Source organism: Xenopus tropicalis, chromosome 3, assembly GCF_000004195.4.
Source record: "Xenopus tropicalis strain Nigerian chromosome 3, UCB_Xtro_10.0, whole genome shotgun sequence".
In the NCBI taxonomy this organism is placed as follows: domain Eukaryota; kingdom Metazoa; phylum Chordata; class Amphibia; order Anura; family Pipidae; genus Xenopus; species Xenopus tropicalis.
In genome coordinates, this window is record NC_030679.2 from 107,284,760 (window position 1) to 107,305,445 (window position 20,686).

Sequence of the window (20,686 nt, forward strand, 5' to 3'; positions counted from 1 at the left end):
CAAGTTTCCATTTGCCAGACATCATTTAGCCTGAACGTTAAGGGCTGTGGCACACGGGGAGATTAGTCGCCGCGCAACATATCTCACTTGTCGCAGGCGACTAATCTCCCGAAACGCCATCCCATCGCCGGTGGGATGGCATACGCGGCACAGCGATTTGCCAAAGTTGCCACAAGAGGACGACCGCGGCGCTGCATATGCCATGCCACCGGCGATTTACATTTTAGCCGGTGGGATGGCATTTCGGGGAGATTAGTCTCCCACAACGGCGACAAATCTCCCCGTGTGCCACAGCCCTAAAGGGCACCTTCCACACTAAAATTGCTTCCGCCACCAGAGGTGGCCACCAGCGGTTGCGGGAAACAATAGTCTTTTTAAAAAAACAGCCCCCTACATGTTGTAGCACTCATCACATCCACTGCTCCTACGTCCCTCATTACACGCATACACACTAAATAACATTCCCGGGGCTCCCCATGCAGGTGGCCTAGCAAGATAATAGCTTCCTGACACCTGTACAGTGAAAATGAGACATTCAATAGTAGAAATCCAAATCTGGCTCAAGCATCCTCCAGTTACATGGGAGTAGGAGAAACAATAGGTTATCTGAAAGCAGTTGCATTGTGAAGTGCTGGCTCTGTATGAAAGCTCAGAATCAGGCACAATGCACTGAGATGGCGCCTACACACCAATATACAGCTAAAAAAATACATTTGTTGGTTCAAGAATAAAATTTTAAATGGCAAAATGAATTATTTGTTATGTAAACAGTGTAATTACGAAATAAAAAGTACACCTTGACTATTATGCCAGAATGTCATAATTACTGAATTATTTGCAATGTAAACAATGTAATTTAGAAATAAAATGTACACCATAAACATTGACAGAATCCCTTTAACATCTGCCAAAACACTTCCCCTGTTCCACCCAAATCTTTTTTATATCTTAGTGCATGGGTGTGTACATGTTATTAGCAAGATTTTTTGCTGATTATTTTCAGATTTTTCCACTAAATTGCATTTTAATTACTCATTAATACTTAATAAGCCTTTACCCCACCCACATTGCACTACATTCCAGTCATTCCACTCTTGTTTCCCCCATTATCAATATGGCACAACATACATTTATCCTCTCAAGGTTTTACTACTGTAGTTGTCATAGGTTTTCTTTCCCACCTTAATCAGTATAGCTCAGCCCTATTCCTGTCACCCATTCTTGTACCCCACCTCTACATAAGAACATTTTATCTCATTCTGCACCATCTTCTTCTCCACTGTCACAATCTTTCTCTGCTGTTTTATCATAACCAACATCTCCCTTATAAAATAACTAAACGTTTTCCTCTCTCTAAAATCACTTGAAATAGTGCCCAGTATAACATAACTTTCTTTCTGCATTCAGTCTCAATTTGTTTCTACAGCACACACAGGTCATTTCTATTTCTGCTGCTTCCTAGTCTAGTGGCTACACAGTCAAAGAGAGAAGAGTTTAAAAAATAAAAGTGAGTGGAGTTGGGTGGGTGAAACTGAATGCAGGGATAAAGGTATTGGGGGCTGTTTAGGGTGTTTTTAAGGCATTATAAAATAAAAGGCTTACTTATCCTTTATGCACAAAAGGGACTTAACTATCTAATTAACTATGCTACAATCAACCTGCATCACAATTTTACTCAACTCCCCCTTCATTGCCCTTACTATTTATTTCTCTGCACAGATCAGCACCTGTTTGGGGACTTTATGATAAGGCTGGAGTCGTACCTGTGATCCTATGTGGATGCATTCTCAAGAGCACTATCAGCTAGTTGTTCCTAAAAGTCAGTCTAAAGGCATTCGCCAGTTTTGTTCATGCACTTTGCCTGATCAGTGGAATACAGTCAAATCAGTTTATACACATTATAATCCATATTGCAGTAAAAGTTACAAACATTGTTCCAGATGTGGTTGGCACTATAGGAATATCTTCTGCCTCTGTTGGAATGGACCAAGGAATATGGAACTGTGGCGCCAATTCCCTCATAATTATATTCCTATAAAAGAATTCAAAACAACAACAAACAAGGTTATCTTAAAACAGAATTTTTGTTATTCCATAGAATAAGCAAGCTATGGTTAATTGAGGAATACAGAACAGGGACTATAGCTAAGGGCTGTGGCACACGGGGGAGATTAGTCCCCGAAATGCCATCCCACCGGCGAAAATGTAAATCGCCGGTGGGATGGCATAAACAGCGCCGCGATTTCCCTGAATTGCAGAGGTTTCCTCTCAAGGCCCGTGTGTCACAGCCCTAAAGGCAAAGAGCAAACCAATAAGATAAGGCATATTTTATATTCCATAAATGGATAATGGAATATTTACTTTGTTTTATATTCCTATATTCATGTAAGAGCTACCCTGTATTTTTATGCTATAAAAGTAATATGAAAAACTAGGTTAACAACGTAACTATGAAGATTTTCATTCATCCAGGTCATGGTATATCTAGTTTAAATAAATCTAGAGCAACTGGACTTCCTGAGTAATCACTGAAGATGTTTCTTCAATGGTTAGCTACATACCCCAATATTTTGGCACAGTCATCATAGTATTTCATGGAATTCTTCACAAAGCTGAAACCATTAACATCACAGACAAATGAGTGTCCATTGGCTCTTAATAAATCAAAGCCACACACAGTTTGCTGAAATGAAGAAAATATGCATCTTTTAGCAGTGTCCATGAGGCTCCACAGGAAAATATAGTTTATAATTCCTACTCTTTTACAAAAAAAAACTGAACATGCCATTGTTTTTACTGTATTAAACTAAATTTACTTCACTTGAAGGAATATTTGTAATTTGCAAGATCATCACTGTGATGTAATGAAATTATTTAAAAAAAAAAAAAAAAGTAGTCCTTTTAGTTTAGTACAGTATTTTTTTTTTTTTTAATTATTTGTAATATTGCATAAACCTCTCTTCAAAAGTCTTTATATATCTACTGTATATGAACTGCTTTACAATATGCAATTAAACACTTGTTAATTTTTTATCATGTTACCTTAAAGGCCAAGCAGACTTTACGGGCAACAAGTTTTTCCATAGCCGTCAGCATGACAGGATATCGGATCTCCTTCCCCTCACTGTCACGTTCGACCTTACCATCTAAAGCAGGTGATTTTCGCGCTTCTGCATGTGCATAGTCTGGACCAACAGTGTAGACCTAAGGAAAATTTTACCAAATGCATCATTACTTTTTTGTGTGTGGATATTATTTTAGGCTCAGCACATGTTGGACATATACCTTAACATCAGTGCCATCAGTTGGCATGAATTCTTCATATATATATGATCCGGTCTTTCGTACGCTGCTCTCTGATGAGTATACACTGCTACGGCTGCCAATCTGCCGGTAAGATAAGCGGAAAATGCATCAGTGCATAAGATATAAAGAGTTAGTTTCATGGTATATCGTGTCACTGTATGACGGCAGACTTAGGCTGAGAGGTACAGTAACAAAAAACTGGCAGCAGTTATTAGATTAGTGCAAGATACAGGCACTATTTCAGTTAGTATGCCTGTCAAACAAACAAAGTTTTAATATCAAGAAGAAGGAAAGTCATTTTCACAACGTATTTCTTGATGTTAGGGCTGAAGCAGCTCTCCTGAACTGCCATATACATAATTCCTGTATGCTTATTTCTCTCCCCATAGTTGCCCCCTATATTGCTTTTAGCTTATGCCTGCCATCTTTAATCAGTCTGATTAGTGCACATTTAAAGTGGTGGTTTGTCTTCACGTTCACTTTTTGTGAGAATAGCCTATTCTTAGCAAGTTTTCAATTGGACTTCATTTTTTATAGTTTTTGAATTATTTGTCTTCCTCTTCTAACTCTACAGCTTTCAAATGGGGGTCACTGACTCTCAGCAGCCCAAAAACTGTTGATCTGTGAGGATAGAACTGTATTGTTATTGTTATATTTTATAACTTATCTTTCTCTTTAGGCCCTCCTTTATTCATATTACTGTCTCTTTTTCAAACAACAGCCTGGTTGTTAGGTTAAATTAAACCCCAGCAGCCAGATAGCTGCTAAAATGCCAAATTGAAGAGCTGCTGAACAAAAAGCTAAATAATTAGAAAATCTCAGATAATTAAAAATGAAGACCATTTGCATATTGTCTTGATAAGGTATTTTTTAAAATTACAGGAAACAAGCCAATGTCACATAAGTCTGCTTTCCACAGAGAAAAGATAACTGGAATTCTGTACCTGTGGACAGTAGAAAGCTGTGTGTTTTCCGTAATGATATTTCTAATGTCTGTGTGATTAATGTAGTAGTCATTTACAACTTTCCTTGTCCCTCAAAATTATACACAAAGCATATATCACAATACAAAAATAATACGTCACCATGCATATGGCTAATAGATCACTGGAGATTGTTTGTTTATACCTTTCTAAACAGCCTCTGGCTACCACCCCCAGCAGATGTTGGGTAATAGATATAAACATTGTGGTCTTCAGCACTGACTGGCTTTTCTACAAAGGGCTTTGGAAAGACTTCTCCATTAACTTCAACATGGTCTTCTCCTTCTACCAGGTTACACTCTGTGGGTAGATACAACATATTTAAATTCAAAAGGAAAATAAAAAAAGATCATTTTTAGAAACATGGATGGGGTAATTAAAACAGGAGTATAGCACAGAGTTGGGTATGAGAAGGAGGAAATATTGCTGTATAAATAATAAAACTGATAGTGAGTGTCGTTAAGTCCACCATTATTTTACAGAACTAAAACCCACCTTCTGGCCAATCAGGATCTCTATTAAGCACAGCATAACGAGGAAGATCTATACCTTCCTGCTGCAGAATCCGATAAACTTCTCTCCTGAAACATATAGCGATAGAAAATACAAAGTAAAGAAAATCAGGAATTTTAAAGAATGAAGCCAACAATTTCAGAATCCATTGGCACGCATAATAAAGCTAAGAGACATGATGATTCCTGATTACAGTGTATGCCAGACAGGTACCTCTTCTTCACCTACCACTAATGCTGATGTCAATAATGAAAAGCTTCTTTTGGAGTCAACTACAAATATATTTATCTGCTTATAACCTGACCATTTAACCATTTCCATTTTTAGTACACGACTGCCTTAGTTGAACCACATAACTAGAAATGATATGAGGTATAAGGAACACATACAGAGAATAATATTTCATTAATCCCTACTTGTAATAGTATGTACATTGTGCCATAGTTGATTATATGTTTCCCTAAGAGTTCTTAGGCAACACTACAGCAGCCACTATTCATTAAATAGAAATATGAGCTTGACTTAATGGTATACCTATCTCAATGTAGCGGAGGTTTCTCCATGGTATCCAAAACATTAAACAGCTGTGTCCTCCTAGTCTTTTTATACAAGAATTCCACCTCTAGTTTGGAAATAGCTGCTTTCAGTGTATCTTGTATGCTTTGTTTACTCAAGCATTCTCTGTATTTTTGCAATGTGTGATTCATCAATATACTGGATTAAGCTATATCATAATATATTCAAGCTTGTCCTCCACATATGTGAAACATAAAAAAAGCGGAGAACATATATTTATTCATAAAATGACTGTGACAGAAAAAACAAGGAAATCTTAAAACTTAGAATATCACAGTAGAAAAAAAGAGCTACGAGAAAAAAACACGAGTATGCCAGAATGATAAAAAAAAAGGGCACTTGAACTGTATACCTGTCTTGTATGAAATACTGCATGTTCAAGTCATTAATCAGAAAAGGATTCCGGAGTTTAGAGTAAGCAACGGCTTTATCCAGGGGAAATCCTAAATAAATGAAAAATATATCAGACTGTTGAGGATGTAAAACATCACAAGACCCTTTTGACAATAACAATATTACAAAATTACATAAATTTGTACAGTCTGTAATTATAACATTTTTTAAAAAGGAAAATATGTCCTGTACTAGATGTTTTGTTTACATAAAGGTTTGGCAAAATCTGATACAAACCAGCATTGTCTGGCCAAAATCAACCTTAGTGTGTAGTGACAGAGGGATGCCATTAATATTACTGATTATGCAAGGTGGCACCGGGCCATACTAGTGTTTTCTTCTACAGTGATTTTCCACTGGTAGAAATAAGTGAAACACGTACTATAGATGATTAAGTGCCCATACATATGCCAATAATTTGCAAACAAGTGTGACCGAAATTCAGGCAGATATGTACAGTATTGGGCAGATTTGAAAAACTCATTGGGTGAGTACCACTGTATCTGCACACAGATACAGCCTTAATCCTGTGGGTCTCTATAAGCCCTCAATATGATAAGATTGCTGGCTGTAAAAGGTGAAAATTTTCCTAGAGCATAAACTGTTACCAGATACACCTTATTAGAATTACAGTCATTACAATTATCTGATCAGAACACAAGAAGCATTCAATTATTTACAAGGGATTTTATCTTTGAGCCTGCACTACTAAATGCAAACCATCAGGAATTGTGGCAATAAAGAAAGGCCATAGTTACCTTTGGAGTGGAAAGAAATCAGGCAGTCACAAATGGGCCAGTTCTCCACAGGCTCATTAAGGATTACATCTTCAGACATAATAACTACAGTAATGTACTCAAATTTGCACAGTCTCTCTAAGATTTGAGTCATGGGCTTAGACTTGGACTTTTTGGTCATGGCACAGATTCCAACCACGATCTGTCGCTCAGGAGGCTAGAGATTTCAAAAGAAATACTTGTTAGATATACAACAGGAGGAAAAAGATGGTGCTCTCACAAGTTTTGGATCCAGAGAGTTTTTTTATTGTTCATTTAGTAAGAAATCATATTGCCTACTTGAGATCAAGGTTTTATTATACCTTAAGCATTCAATTTGTCTTGGCCTAATGACAGCCTAATTAGTAGTGACGAAGTAAGGAGCTGTCTCCATTTTCCACTAATGACAATTTGACTTGGCACAAGCCAACACACTAGAAAGGCGACAGCAACTGTGCAGGTGTGCCACATGCATGCAGAATCAAATTAACCAGCTCACTACATGGAAGATACAAAGTGGGTTGTAATAGGATAATGCATTGCCTAACAACATATTCACAGTACTTGTACCCCCTGTGAGAAGCAGCAGGTGGCCAGCTGCTTAAAGAAAGTATAGATGACTAGTACATATTATAGAGAAGAACATACACAGCTGTGCTGGACTCAGCCATAGTATTCAGTTTGTTAGACATCACAGGTATAATTAATTCAATGCAAGCTCCTATAGGATTCATCTATACAGGTACAGGTATCGGACCCCTTATTTAGAAACCCATTATCCAGAAAGTTCCGAATTACGGAAAGGCCATCTACCATAGACTCCATTATAAGCAAATAATTCACATTTTTAAAAATGATTTCCTTTTTCTTTGTAATAATAAAACAGTACCTTGTACCTGATCCCAACTAAGGTAGAACGTATCCTTATTGTAGCCAAAACAATCCTATTGGGTTTAATTATATAAGACCCCTTATCCAGAAAACCCCAGGTCCCGAGCATTCTGGAAAACAGGTCCCATACCTGTACTACATGAGGAAGCATATTTCATTTCTACAACTTATCCTCGGGCTAAAGAAAGCTTATCTCTGAGTAACTTTATTTTACTCTTGAAATTTCACTGTGTTTGTCCCTAAAATACTATATTATAACTGTATTTTACACATTTTATCACACATACATTCATAAAGCCACAACACATGTAGAGTAGGATCCCCACAAATGCATGGGGTGCAACTAATATTAGTTTTTTTGTGGGTTCATGATTTATGTTTTTTTTGCTCTAAAATTCAAATTTTTCATGTAAAAAAAAACAAAAAAAAAAAAACACAAATTTTCCAAAATGTATTAAGCAAGAAAACCACTAACACTAAATTTTGCCATCTAAAAGCTGTCAAGGTGATGCAGAAGTCAATGAGCAGCTGTCCTGTTTTCAACTGGAAGATCTTCTTTTGCTTGGTGGTATTAGAAGTTTCAGATTTTTCGGATGCACCATTTGTAGAAAAAACGCAGAAAATTTGTGGTTTTCAGGTTTTTCTCCACTTTTTTTCCATTTGTGCTTTTTTTAAAGGCTGTTTTAATAAATCACTTGGCTTTTGTGGTTTTAGAGAAAGTGAGTACATTGTGGTTTTAAAAACCACAGAAATTAGAATGTTGATAAATGGGCTTCCCCATGTTTCTGCAATGTAGTTAATCAGATTATCAGTGCACAGAAAAATCCCCCTGCATAATGGACTTTTTCTTTTCTCTAAGTCAAAAAAGTTACAGGAAATGAGTGAAAGGTGTTTATACAGCGCTCACTGTAAATAAACTCAAATAATAGCAAAGGGGGTCAAAAGTAAAAAGGCAAAAGCATTCTCAGGTACTGTTTTATAATTACAGATATATTAAAAATAGGCACAGTGCATTTTCAGAATAAATTCTAGTTATACAGGTATTCTACAATTTAAAAAAAATGAATTCTGTCACTTTTAGAGGGTCATGATGGAAGTATTTTGAACGCACATCAGATTTCCAGCAGGGGTGCTTCAGGCCAGGACGCAGTGCCACCAGCCCAGGACAGTTAGTGCAGGAAACACAATTGTGCTCTTCTTTATCAAGAATAGGAAGTCATTCCAAGGAGTGGCTTTTTGCCACTTCTGGTAAAGTTTCACTTAAGCCAAGGTTCTCACTTTGTTTCATGACAGATGGCAGAAGCGACGCTGATGTTAAAAGTTAACTACTCTGTAATGTATCAGTTACACTGAGTTGGGATACAATTCCAAATGAAGAGTTCTATGTAGTGCAAATTATTGGCCTCTTGTATATTCAGTATAAACTGGTCTCTCTCAAACATACAAAATATTGTATGCTTATTTATATTGTATGCTTACGTATATTGTATGCTTACTCATTACTTACTTACTTATATTGTATGCTTACTTACTTATATATATATATATATATATATATTAATATGCTTACTTATATTGCATGCTCAGATTGTTCTTGTGTGAGAACCCTGACAAAGCCAGACGTTTCCTGCAGCAGGAGTAAGTAAATAATGGGATGCTAAATAATAAATTGCAAATAAATGACAAATTATTAGGAGAATGAATTTCATAGAAACATTATTTTTTTAACCCCTTCAAAGTCACCAATTCTGAATGACTGCAGCATGTGGTACTTTGACAACACATGTACCATTTCAAAATGCCACCCGCCAATGTCCTTAATAAATATAGAAGTCTGCAAATATTACTATAGGTATCGGACCTGTTAACCAGAATGCTTGGAACCTGGAGTTTTGTGGATCAGAAGTCTTTCCGTAATTTGGCTCACCATACCTACATCTACTAAAATATCATTTAAACTTAAATGAAACACTGTAGGATTGTTTTGCTTCCAATAAAGATTAATTATATGTTATTCGAGATCAAGTACAAGGTTCTGTTTTATTATTACAGAGAAAAAGGATTAAAAGGATTATGTGTTTAAAATAGAGTACATGGAAGAAGGCCATGGACTCTCATTTTCTGGATAACAGGTTTCTGATTAACAGATCCCATACCTGTATTACATTTTTACATACAACAAACAACTGCAATCAAACACTGCCACTTCAGAAAGCAAATAAAAAAAGCTTGTTCTCAGCAATATAGCAAGCTAATTTTATTTTTTGCCTGTCAAGAGATGGGATATCTAGATCCAGCCCACAAGGACTATATAATAGAATTAAAATAACAAGCAACCTGGCTAGAGGCAACAACCAAGAAAGAACAAATCACAGCAAAATTTTTCAACACATGGCTCATATACATATCTTCCCTAACTCAGACAATTAAAAACCTCACAGTCTACACATTCAGAAAACCACATGGTATGATATAGAAACACTCAAGGAACACCCACTTCTGATCGAAGCATCCCAGTACCTTCAAAACCTACAAACTCAAGAAACCAACTAGCAAACTACAAACCCCCCAGGAATCAACAAATAAACAAAATGTTGGCAACGTATCTACAGTAAGAATCAATCCCACAGAGCCCAGGATGAACAAGTATGAGCTAAAAGTTCAAAATTTTGTTAAATATGTTGAACTTAAATGTTTCACTTTTTTTCTTGTCAATCTATTACTTACAAGATACAAAACGTAACGATAACACACCGTTACAAAAATTGCAATAGAACTGTTTGATGATAAATATTGTAACAGAAATGTTTGATGACATGAAAATAAAAACAAAGTTAAAAAAAAAAAAAAATAACAAGCAACACAAGTCTTTATTGGTTAGTATACCTACCAACATCCTTCCTGAAAATTCTGCTAAGAACACTGCAAACAACTGTGCTGCTGATGCTCTTTGCCCTGTCTGTGACTCCCTCTCAGCAGTATCCCTCACATCATGGCAAAAGAAGCATGGATACCTCTTTCTGCGTACTGAACTGCTATAAGAACTGCTTTTCACATTAAGCACAGTGTTAACGATATCAGCTAGAAGTGTGAGGCACTGGGGCACCGTTCGACTAGTATTACCCAGAGCGTGCCAATGGCAAAAAAAGATACAGAAAGGGCACAATTCGTGAAGGAGATGCAATCCCAAAAATATTTTTGACTAACAGAAAAAAAACAAAATCTTAAACAACTTTCCACTATAGTTTATGTTTTCATTTTCCATTTTAAAGTTATTTGTAAATGTAACCAATTAAAACCAGTATTTGTCTATCCCTTTCTGTACTCCTGGTTCTACCTCTTGAAACAATGCAGCAGAAGTCAGCTTTCCTCCAGCTACGCAGTATCTAGTACTAAAGAAGCTGCCCAGATAAGTGATGAAAGTCCAGTCGCTTTAGACTTACTTCTACTCAACACTGTATGTCAGGACCTAAATAATGAAAATCTTTATAGACAAGCTTCTGTTATTTGGTTTCAAAAATCACTAGAGTAGCAGGTCACATATATAATTCAAAAGAATTTCCAACTACAAATAACTTTAAAATCACTAAAAATTTATATTATTGATATTATGAATATTACGGAAAGCTGCTTCAAATGGCAAACCAATATTTTGGTGTTTACATCCCCTTTAAATAAATGGTGGCAGTCAAAATTCTGCTTATTAAAAGCATAAGCATTCCAAACAGGTTTTTTTCCACTTCAGTTTAAAGGCAGTGGGTGTGTCTCTCTTTTGCACCCCCTTGCTCTTTAAAGTAGGCACCCCAAAGCTTAACGACAGATGCAAGAGGATTTTCTCTACCTATAGCACAACAACAGTTTTCTGGTTGTCGTTCAACATAATGGAGTTACTGGGAAATTACGCTTTGCTGTTGTTACACTCTAATCCAACACCATACAGACAGATATATACTGTTCAAATCTAGAAAATATACTTTTATTAGAAACTTGTCGCTATTTACAAGCCTGACATCAACTTCTGAGGCATCGGGATAAGAAGCTACCAAAAGACTGGTAACAGGGGTCTGTGGGGAAGCAGGGGACAACATGCAGCAGTATGATTCTCACAAAAGAGCTTTTTAAACTAAAAGTGACATGTTTCTCATAAATATGGGACTTGTCACTATTACTTTAATGCCTTCAGCACCAAACACATGCAGCCTAAGACTTGGAAATAAAGTAGGCAGGATTCTTATTAAAGCATCCTCTTGCATCATTTGAGCAACTGGTCCCTGACTTGGAAAAACTTTTCACACCCAGTGTTGCTCCAGAATCCATTTCTACAACTGCTAGACTATGAAACCATTACCATTGATAACATGTTGAAAATGCTGGGAGATGCAGTCTAGCAAAATCTAGGTGGAACAACACTGCTATGGAAGTAATTATAGAAAATGAGAAATTTCAGATATAAATACTGTCATTTTCAGTAACTCCTGAGCCTGTAAGAGTACAGCTACAGGGCTGGCTTTACATTTTATGCCACCCTATTTCAGGGGCTTTAGAAGAGGATTAGGATATGTAGGTGTGTGTTGGGCCCATCCAGATTTTTTTCTGCGGGGAGGCTCTGCGCAGCGTGATTACGCTACTGATTCCCACATATGGCTGTTGCCACCACCACCTTCCCACCCTCCAATAAACTGGGTTTATATGTGCAAAGGTCTCCTGCTTTCTTTGGTAACACGCATGGGATATACATTCTTTGTATATAGTTCTGCTTTATTTCCCTGGGAATGAATTAGTATTTATTAACAAGCAAATTCTTTTGAGTCCAATGTGAAGTATAATAAATATTTTGCTTTACCTCACTTCACATGCTAAAACAGCAAATGAGCAATATAAAGAAATTATCCATGGCTGCACAGATAAGTACATTCTGCATACAAATTACTTATTAGATCCTGTTATCCTGTAATTAGCCAAACAAGATAAAGATCTAGAATCTTGTTGAAAAGGGTATAGGTTTCCTTTAAAAATAGGGATGCACCAAAGCTGGATTCAGTGCAGGATCCGGCTGAATCCTTCAAGAAAGAACTGAAATTTAGCCAAATCCTAACGTGTACTCAGGGCATCCCTATTACAAACTAAACTATTATAACATCTACATTCATTTTTCATAAGACCCATCAACTGAGCAATCTTTTTCAAGGAGCTGAAAAAAAACAGTACCAAAGATTGATCTGTAAAAAATTACCAGTCAACAGATACGCCCCCTGTATAATGATCTGCACCTTGTATCAATGCTTGCTGCTTAGGAAAGCAAGGGTTTGGGGTTTATCTCCTTTTGAAAACTGCCCCAGTTTATAGGGGAAAAGGGGAAGTGAAAAGCAAACCAAATTTCCATTAGTGCTTTTTAATGGCAAAACACAAATTTGAAAAACACAGATTTTTTTCTAAATGAAATAATTAGGCAGAAAATATTGTAAACATAAGGCCTATTTATTGTGCTCAGTTTTAACAAAGGTGTATATAGGTGTATACTGTGCCAGAGAAGAAGAAATACTAAAGTTGGCAACCCTAAACATCCCCCTTATATATGAAAAGCTAGAACTGCCCATTTGTTTACTAACAATCATATCAGCTGTAACTCTTGAAACCCAGATATTAAAACGGTCCAAATGGATTTATTCCGATTGTTTGCACTTTATCCACATTTCTATATAAAAACATCAGCAAAATATATACTAGTTTTGAAACATGAATACCAAATTACACATAGCATGTCTCTCAGACACCACAGTTGGAGGAAATACCATTGTTAGAACTTACTGTTCCTAAAAATGGAGAAAGTGTACCTTGTGTTAAGTGGAAGATCCCTAGGGGCAGTGGACTACAAACAAAAAAAGCAAAATATCACTAGAGATCAGTATTTCTCAAACTGAAAGTCCATCCTTACTTGCAATGGTGGCAAGGCTAAAGTGACGAAGAGTGCTTTTCTGCCACACTGAAACTGGTTCTAAACCAGGACTGTTCTTACTAGAATGGGCAGACAAAATTAGCTGACTTTTAATACAAGATGTAAATTTTCAGAAACAAGTATTACAAATTATGGTTGTGTAAATATGAGGCCAGAGCACTGGCTATGATAAGCACGTAGGGCCCTGTTTAAAAGGCTATTTATAAGGCTGTTTATAATCCTAGTGCTAAAGCAAATGCATTTAAAGGGGAAAGAAAGGTAAAAACTAAGTAAGCTTTATCAGAAAGGTCTATGTAAATACAGCCATAAGAACTCACAGAAATGCTGCACTAAGTTCCCTGTCAAAAGATTTGTTGTGTCTGTTTTCCTCTGTCAGAGACACACAGCTCTCTGTTCTCTCCATATAAAGTTATGACGCTCTAAAAGCGTGAATTTATGTTGAATGTCTCCAAAATAAATAACTATAATCAGCAAATTATACCAACATCAGTGTGTATATACCTGGCCAATTTGGCTATAATAAGCACAGCCTGGCCAACAAATAAAGCCCAGCAACCAATTAAATAAGAAACAAATTAAATGGGAAGAGAAAAATAATAAATACCAAATGGTTGGTCTGACTCGGGTGTAAAAACCCCGAGTCAGTCTCTTGAGGTCTGTGTGTAATAACAGGCAAATGGTTCAAAGGCAGAGAATCAACAAATGCTCACCAAAGTTCCGTGATGGTCCGGGTGCTTGCAGCCCCGAACCCGCAGCTGAAGGGAGTTATCTCATAAATGTTGAAAATGGACGACAAGCAATCCGGACTCAAAGGGATCTGTTAAAACTTGAACTTTATTCCAACATGTTTAAAAACAGCAAATGCCTCTGTTCTCTCCACTCTCCTGCTCCCCCCTCCCTCAAGAATGCTAAGAACTCACTCCACCCCCCTTAGGAATGTGGATCTGAGGCAATCAGCAGGAAGCTGACTCATAGTCTAACTAACTGAGCATGTACACTTGGTCTGGGTCTCCTGCAGGAGTGAGGGATTATGGGAACTTTCTTTACACAGCTCAGCATTTTTTATTCCTGTTTGGCTTCTGATCTTCTGAACAGGAGAAATATGGGGAGACTTAAGGGCACTATTGAGACAACTGAAGGTATGCCTGCAGCTTGAGATTAATTCTTTATTAGCTCCTTTAAAGGGCATATAAAACTAATATGCTTCCCCACCCTGGACACAGTCCATTGTGTGAGCAGAGTAAACAACAGTGACACTGAAAGTGGCACAAGCAGTAATGATGCTGCCTAGAGCTGCTACCAGCTGCAAAGCCCCAAATTTTGGTATCTGCCTATATATATATATATTAGTATACAGGGAGGAGCACACCCTATACAAGTCCAAATGCCCTTGGTGCAGGTCAAAAAACAAAACTATAATAGAAAGAGTGCCGCACACATAGGGACTTGATACAAAAGAAAAAGTGGTTTTATTGAAAAAATTCCAACGTTTCGAGCACAATCTGTGCTCTTCCTCAGGGGAAGAGCACAGATTGTGCTCGAAACGTTGGAATTTTTTCAATAAAACCACTTTTTCTTTTGTATCAAGTCCCTATGTGTGCGGCACTCTTTCTATTATATATATATATATATATATATTTACACACATTTATGTATTTTATACAACAGGCATCCCAATGTTTGGTACTTGTGGGATATGCATGTGTGTAAGCGCCAAATCCTCACATTCTTACCAAGCTATGGCTGCATACAGTGGGGTATAACAGCTGCATCAGTGGGGAGTGGCATTTTATGTGGGTGCTCAGTTACGAATCTGTAATTATGCTTATGCATTCAAACTATAAATATTCTTAGTTTATTTTTAGCAACATTCAATAGGGAGGAATTTTTGCATGTGATTATTCATCACAATAGATTATATTTTTGAATACATTTAATCAAAAGGATGTTTTCTCTTTTGTGTTTTTGTCCTAGGTTTGGAGTTAGTTTTAAAATCCATGAGGCTAGATAACAAAATGCTGCCCAGAAACCCCTTCCAATATTTCAGTTACAACATAAAATAACACCTGAATAGGTAAAAATACAGCAGTAAACTGTAAGAACAGCCTAAATCTTAAAAATAAAATCTTTAAAATAAAACATGTGGAAGTTACCAGACAAAAACCCTTAATAATGATCAAGGCTAGATCAAATAACAAAACTCAAGACATTTTTCTGATTTTTTTTTTTTGTATGTGTTTCATAATTACAGAGAGCTTTTAGACACTGCTCTTTTGGGCAGGGCCCTCGTCACCTCTTGTATCAGATACTAGTTGCTTTGTATGTAAATCTGTATGTTCAATGTATACACCCATTGTACAGCGGTGCAGAATATTTTGATACTTTATGTGTTATAAATAGTAGTAATACAGGTATGGGACCTGTTATAAAAAATGCATGGGACCTAGGGTTTTCCAAATAAGTGGTCTTAATTTAAGTGATCTTAACTTAAACCTTTATGCCTTAAAATCACTTTAAAATTAAATTGTTTGCCTCCAATAAGAATTAATTATATTTTAACTGGGATCAAGTATAAGGTACCGTTTTATTATTACAGAGATGGGATGGCCTTTCTGTAATTCGGAGCTTTCTGGATAATGGGTTTTGGGGTAACAGACCCTGTAATAATTGACCTCAGTACCTGCCCATGTAAAGATTAGTTTATTTCTGAATGTTATCACTTATCAGCTGCTACCACACAAACAGAGAGCTCACATTTTCATCTAGGGCTAAACTCCAAGGGAGAGTTTTTAGGATGGTGGTGTTGGATTGGAAAAACACATCCTACAAGTTGGATTAAAATATAATGGGACGGATACAAAAATCTGAATGCAACTATCCCTTAAAGGAGAACTAAAGCCTAATTAAAAATTAGGGCAGAAATGTTGTACATTATTTTTTGGGCTTCTGTACCAGCCCAAGGCAACCACAGCCCTTTATCATTGAAGATCTGTGCTTCTGCAGAAGCTTCACATCTTCTTTTCTGATATTCCCTGCACATGCTCTGTGCTGCTGTCAGTTACTGAGCTTAGGGACTGACTAACAATTTACTGTATAAACAGTTAAAATATAAGGCTGATTAGAAATTAATACAGATAATTACTACATGGCAGCTCAAAAGCCAGCACAATTAGGATAGAATGTAATATTCAGCCCTGTAGCATCAGCTTATATGACAGACAAACTTTATTTTCTGCTTGATAATTTGCGATGACCCCCATCCTTAGCTTCCCAACAGCTGCGCAGAACACACTGAGGATGAGAGTCTTGCAGACACTTTTCCAGATGGGGAGCGCCCGTGACAAGTCTGAAGTGCTTAATCACTGCTGATATAGAGATACTGGTTTAGATTTGTGCAGTTTTCTCGTAACAGGAGCAAAAGGTTAGAGATCTATTTCCAAAATGTTAAGCACCCCCCCCCCCCCCGTGAAATAGATTTTACATGTACTTTAAAAGTTATAAGAGTAAAATGGGCTTATGTAATAAAAGGCACTAAGCTTGCCCAGGAGCAGTTACCCCAATCAGCAGGTAGCATTTACTGGTCAAACATCTTATTGGTAGATATGAGTTACTGCTTCTTGGCAAACCAGTGCCTTTTATCATATATGGGGGAAAGTGTCATCCAGAGAAAGCCAATGAAACTGCATTCTCTAATACAACAATAAAAGTTCACAATAATGGCACAATACAGTCACCATGATTAGTTTTGTGATTTTGTTTACACAGTAGTTTTTGTTACATTGCTTCAGTTAATTCTTCTCATGCTTCCCACTCTTCCAAAGAAACAACAACAACTAGAAATCAGTAATTTGGTTGGTTTGATAAGTATGCTTTAGGTTTTAACGAGATGCCCCTGATATCATGACAGATGGCAGTTCACATTAGGACTGTGAAATAATATGTCCACACGTTTCCCTTTGTTGAGCATATACCCAAAGGCAGAATAAAAATGATTACTGCACAAACATGGCCTGTATGGGAGAGCTTCACAAAAGCCACTCAGAGCAAATACTAAGACCAGGTTCTGATATCTCATTAGAACAAAGATAAATTGTTCGGTCTTCATATGGAGGATAAGCGCTGCACACACAAAAACATCACACATAAAACCCCATCCATACAGTAGTGTCAGAAAATATTTTTTTTGTTTACTTTCCTGACCAGGTACTTGTGTTTTACCAGAGACAAATCTCAGCAAGGTCTATGGCAGGGTATTTTCTGGCATTTAGTAGCAGCTTCTTGTCATAGCTACTAAATGCCAGAGAATACCCTGCCATGGACAATACTGAGAATTGCCTCTGGTAAAATGCAGAGACAATTATCAGTAAATGATAAGAATTGTCTATTTTAGTAGCCATGACAAGTAGCTGCTACTAGTAGCTCTGTGTGTCTTCACGCTTAAGGGCAGTGGCACACGTGGAGATTAGTCGCCCGCGATAAATCTTTACTATTGCGGGAGACTAATCTTCCCGAAATGCCATCCCACCGTCAAGAATGTAAATCGCCGGTGTAATGGCATATGCGTAGCTTAGTTTTCCGAAGTTGACCAAAGTTTCCTTGCATATGCCATCTCACCGGCAATTTACATTCTTGCCAGTGGCATGGCATGTTGGGGAGATTAATTGCCTGAAATAGCGAAGATTTATTGCAGTGACTAATCTCCTTGTGTGCCACTGCCCTAAGTCAGTTAATGATCTAAACAACTGTGAGTTAACAGAACAGCAACACACTCAAATGCTTTAGGCATAGAGGCAGGGCAGGCCATATATGATTGACAGCTGACTTTTTTAAATAACTTTATAACATGTATAGATGATCATTAAAGTAAAAAAGAATTCCAAGTTCAATTTGACAAGGACTTTAATTATACAGCTTTTATGTCTGGGTGACAGGTCCCCTTTAAAGAGTTCTATGATGTACATCATAGTTCTATGATGTCTATGATGTCCTTCTTCACAGTATGAACTTCAATTTCAGTTGAACTAAATGTTGGTAGTGGAACTTTAAATATGAATACTCCACTTTTTTGGAATAAAATTGGTTGGCTAGAAATCTACAATCTGTAATCCTATCTAGGATAACTATATTAGTTCACTTGTCACTTTTCTACTTATTAACTTTGGCCTTGTGGATTTCTAAAGTCCTGTGCTATTTGTTATAGGGATTTGCCATCCTCTGAGCCGAGGGTCTGGGGCTTGGGCACTGCAACCACGTGTACTACTTGGTGAGTTTTTTGGAATATTTATTTGTTCGATATAAAATATCACATGAACATACTATACATGTAAGCATTGTTTTTAAGCAATTATTTAAGTATGTTTAATATCTCTGTAATCCTACAGCTGCAGAGATATAATGACTCATGTATGGATAACAAGTCAAAACTGCAAAGCATTTGTAAAAAAAAAAACAAAAAAAAAACCTACTGATACAAAACTGACAACAGCATTAGGGAACAGGTATCGGACCCTTATCCGGAAACCCATTATCCAGAAAGCTCCGAATTATGGAAAGGCCATCTCCCATAGACTCCATTTTATGCAAATAATTTACATTTTTAAAAATGGTTTCATTTTTCTCTATAATAATAAAACAGTACCTTGTAATTGATCCCAACTAAGATATAATTAATCCTTATTGGTGGCAAAACAATCCTATTGGGTTTAATTACTGTTTAAATAATTTTTTAGTAGACTTAAGGTAGGAGATCCCGATTAGGGGAAGTCCCCTTATCAGGAATACCCCAGGTCCCAAGCATTCTGGATAACAGGTCCCATGCCTGTACAACACTACTACCTCTACGATGATTCTTACAGAATCAAGTCATATAGAAAAGAGATCCTGTGCAACTGTCAATGCAGGCAGATATCCACACAGATTTTGTTTTACCTTCATAGAGAAAAGAACCTTATCTCTGACAAGTCGGTTTTTGTTCAAAGAAGACACGCCCGATAGTGACATCTTTCACGCAACAGAAGGTGGTTTGGATTGTCCCTATTATTAGAATTTCTCTTAACAAGACTGCAGAGATCAGCACCTAGTGCAGTGTCCTACCAGGAAAGGATTTTGCTGCCTCATTATTAACACTACTTTCCTTAACATTCACTTCATTTCATTTGTGAAAAAGAGCCATAGGTCAGAGTCCAGAATTTGTGCCTAATTCAGCTGTTTGTTATCTAATACACTACAATAAGGAAAACCTTGTTGTTGTTTTTTTTTTGTAAGGTAGTTCAAGTCATGGGCTAGTGTTCACCTTTCTAGGATCTCTCCCTTTAAAGCTTAATGTGCAAGAGAACCAGAAGTCTGGGGATGAAAGAGAAAATACTATATGTATCCGTATTTTAAGAGAAATAGATACCAAATGTAATTATCAAGCAGGTATGTGCCTTTGTTTAACTCACAGTAGGTGTTTACACAAACAGGGCACAAGTCCACTGGAAACCTTAAAGTGCACCTATCACCCCTATACTGTTTCCCCCACCAGAGGCGTGGAGTAATGGAGCCCACACCTCAGTTGGGAGAAGAAGTTATTTTCTTGAAAAAAACAATGTAGCTCCCGCCAGTGCTAGGGCGCCTGCACTGACGTAGGCAGTGGTGGATGCAACTTACCATCCTACATCACAGGCATGTGCACAATGGGAGTGATAGGTGCTCTTTAATACCTCAAAAAGCTGCTTTTCAAAAAGATTTGAATACATTTTGGAGTGAATGCTTAGCCAACAGAAAATGCATATCATAATATGTGACCTATTAAAGAACATTACTAAATTGGCATAATTATATCAGTTAAGATTTCCCTTTTACATCTTTTATCGTGAGCCACCATTTTATGGTGTTCTGTGTGCTTTCAAATGACCACCTGATAGGAATAATTCAGATGTTACAAGAAGACATGGTAGTAAAGAGCCCTGCCCATTCATTTGCTGATGTAACCTAGCTTGTACATGTGCCCTTGGTTTGTGTGTAAGCAAATTGTAAAAGCCAAGGGCAACCTTTAGTACTTAAAATGGCTATTGTTCTATTTGGAATTATTCAATGGCACATGGCAATTTAAATGGACCATTTAAATAATAGACTCCGTGGGGAGGGAGCAGGAAAGAGGGGGATTGAGGGTATGAGTTTTCTCTGTGAGGGGTTTAGATCACCTTTAAAGTTTAAAAACTGCAGCTATTGTGGCTGAATGGTGATTTACAATCAAACAGCACAGTTAATGTCCTGTTTCCCACAAACCAGCAGTTTTATCATGGTTTAGG

At 37.1% G+C, this 20,686-nt stretch overlaps 1 protein-coding gene across 11 annotated transcripts in view; it reads right to left on the reverse strand.

Moving 5' to 3' along the window:
* Window positions 1–20,686, reverse strand: part of ppip5k1 (diphosphoinositol pentakisphosphate kinase 1) — a 90,163-nt gene that overhangs the window by 57,817 nt on the left and 11,660 nt on the right. For 10 of the 11 annotated variants that reach the window (XM_012959533.3, XM_012959531.3, XM_012959530.3 and 7 more), the window contains exons 3-10: window positions 6,530–6,725; window positions 5,731–5,821; window positions 4,785–4,870; window positions 4,435–4,589; window positions 3,286–3,387; window positions 3,043–3,204; window positions 2,562–2,683; window positions 1,931–2,032 (exon numbers count right to left, since the gene is read on the reverse strand). In XM_012959533.3, coding sequence (XP_012814987.1) covers window positions 1,931–2,032; window positions 2,562–2,683; window positions 3,043–3,204; window positions 3,286–3,387; window positions 4,435–4,589; window positions 4,785–4,870; window positions 5,731–5,821; window positions 6,530–6,725 — 1,016 coding nt within the window. Of the gene's footprint in view, window positions 1–1,930; window positions 2,033–2,561; window positions 2,684–3,042; window positions 3,205–3,285; window positions 3,388–4,434; window positions 4,590–4,784; window positions 4,871–5,730; window positions 5,822–6,529; window positions 6,726–9,008; window positions 9,096–20,686 lie in introns of those variants that run through there. The other variant, XM_018092454.2, reaches the window with a different exon arrangement.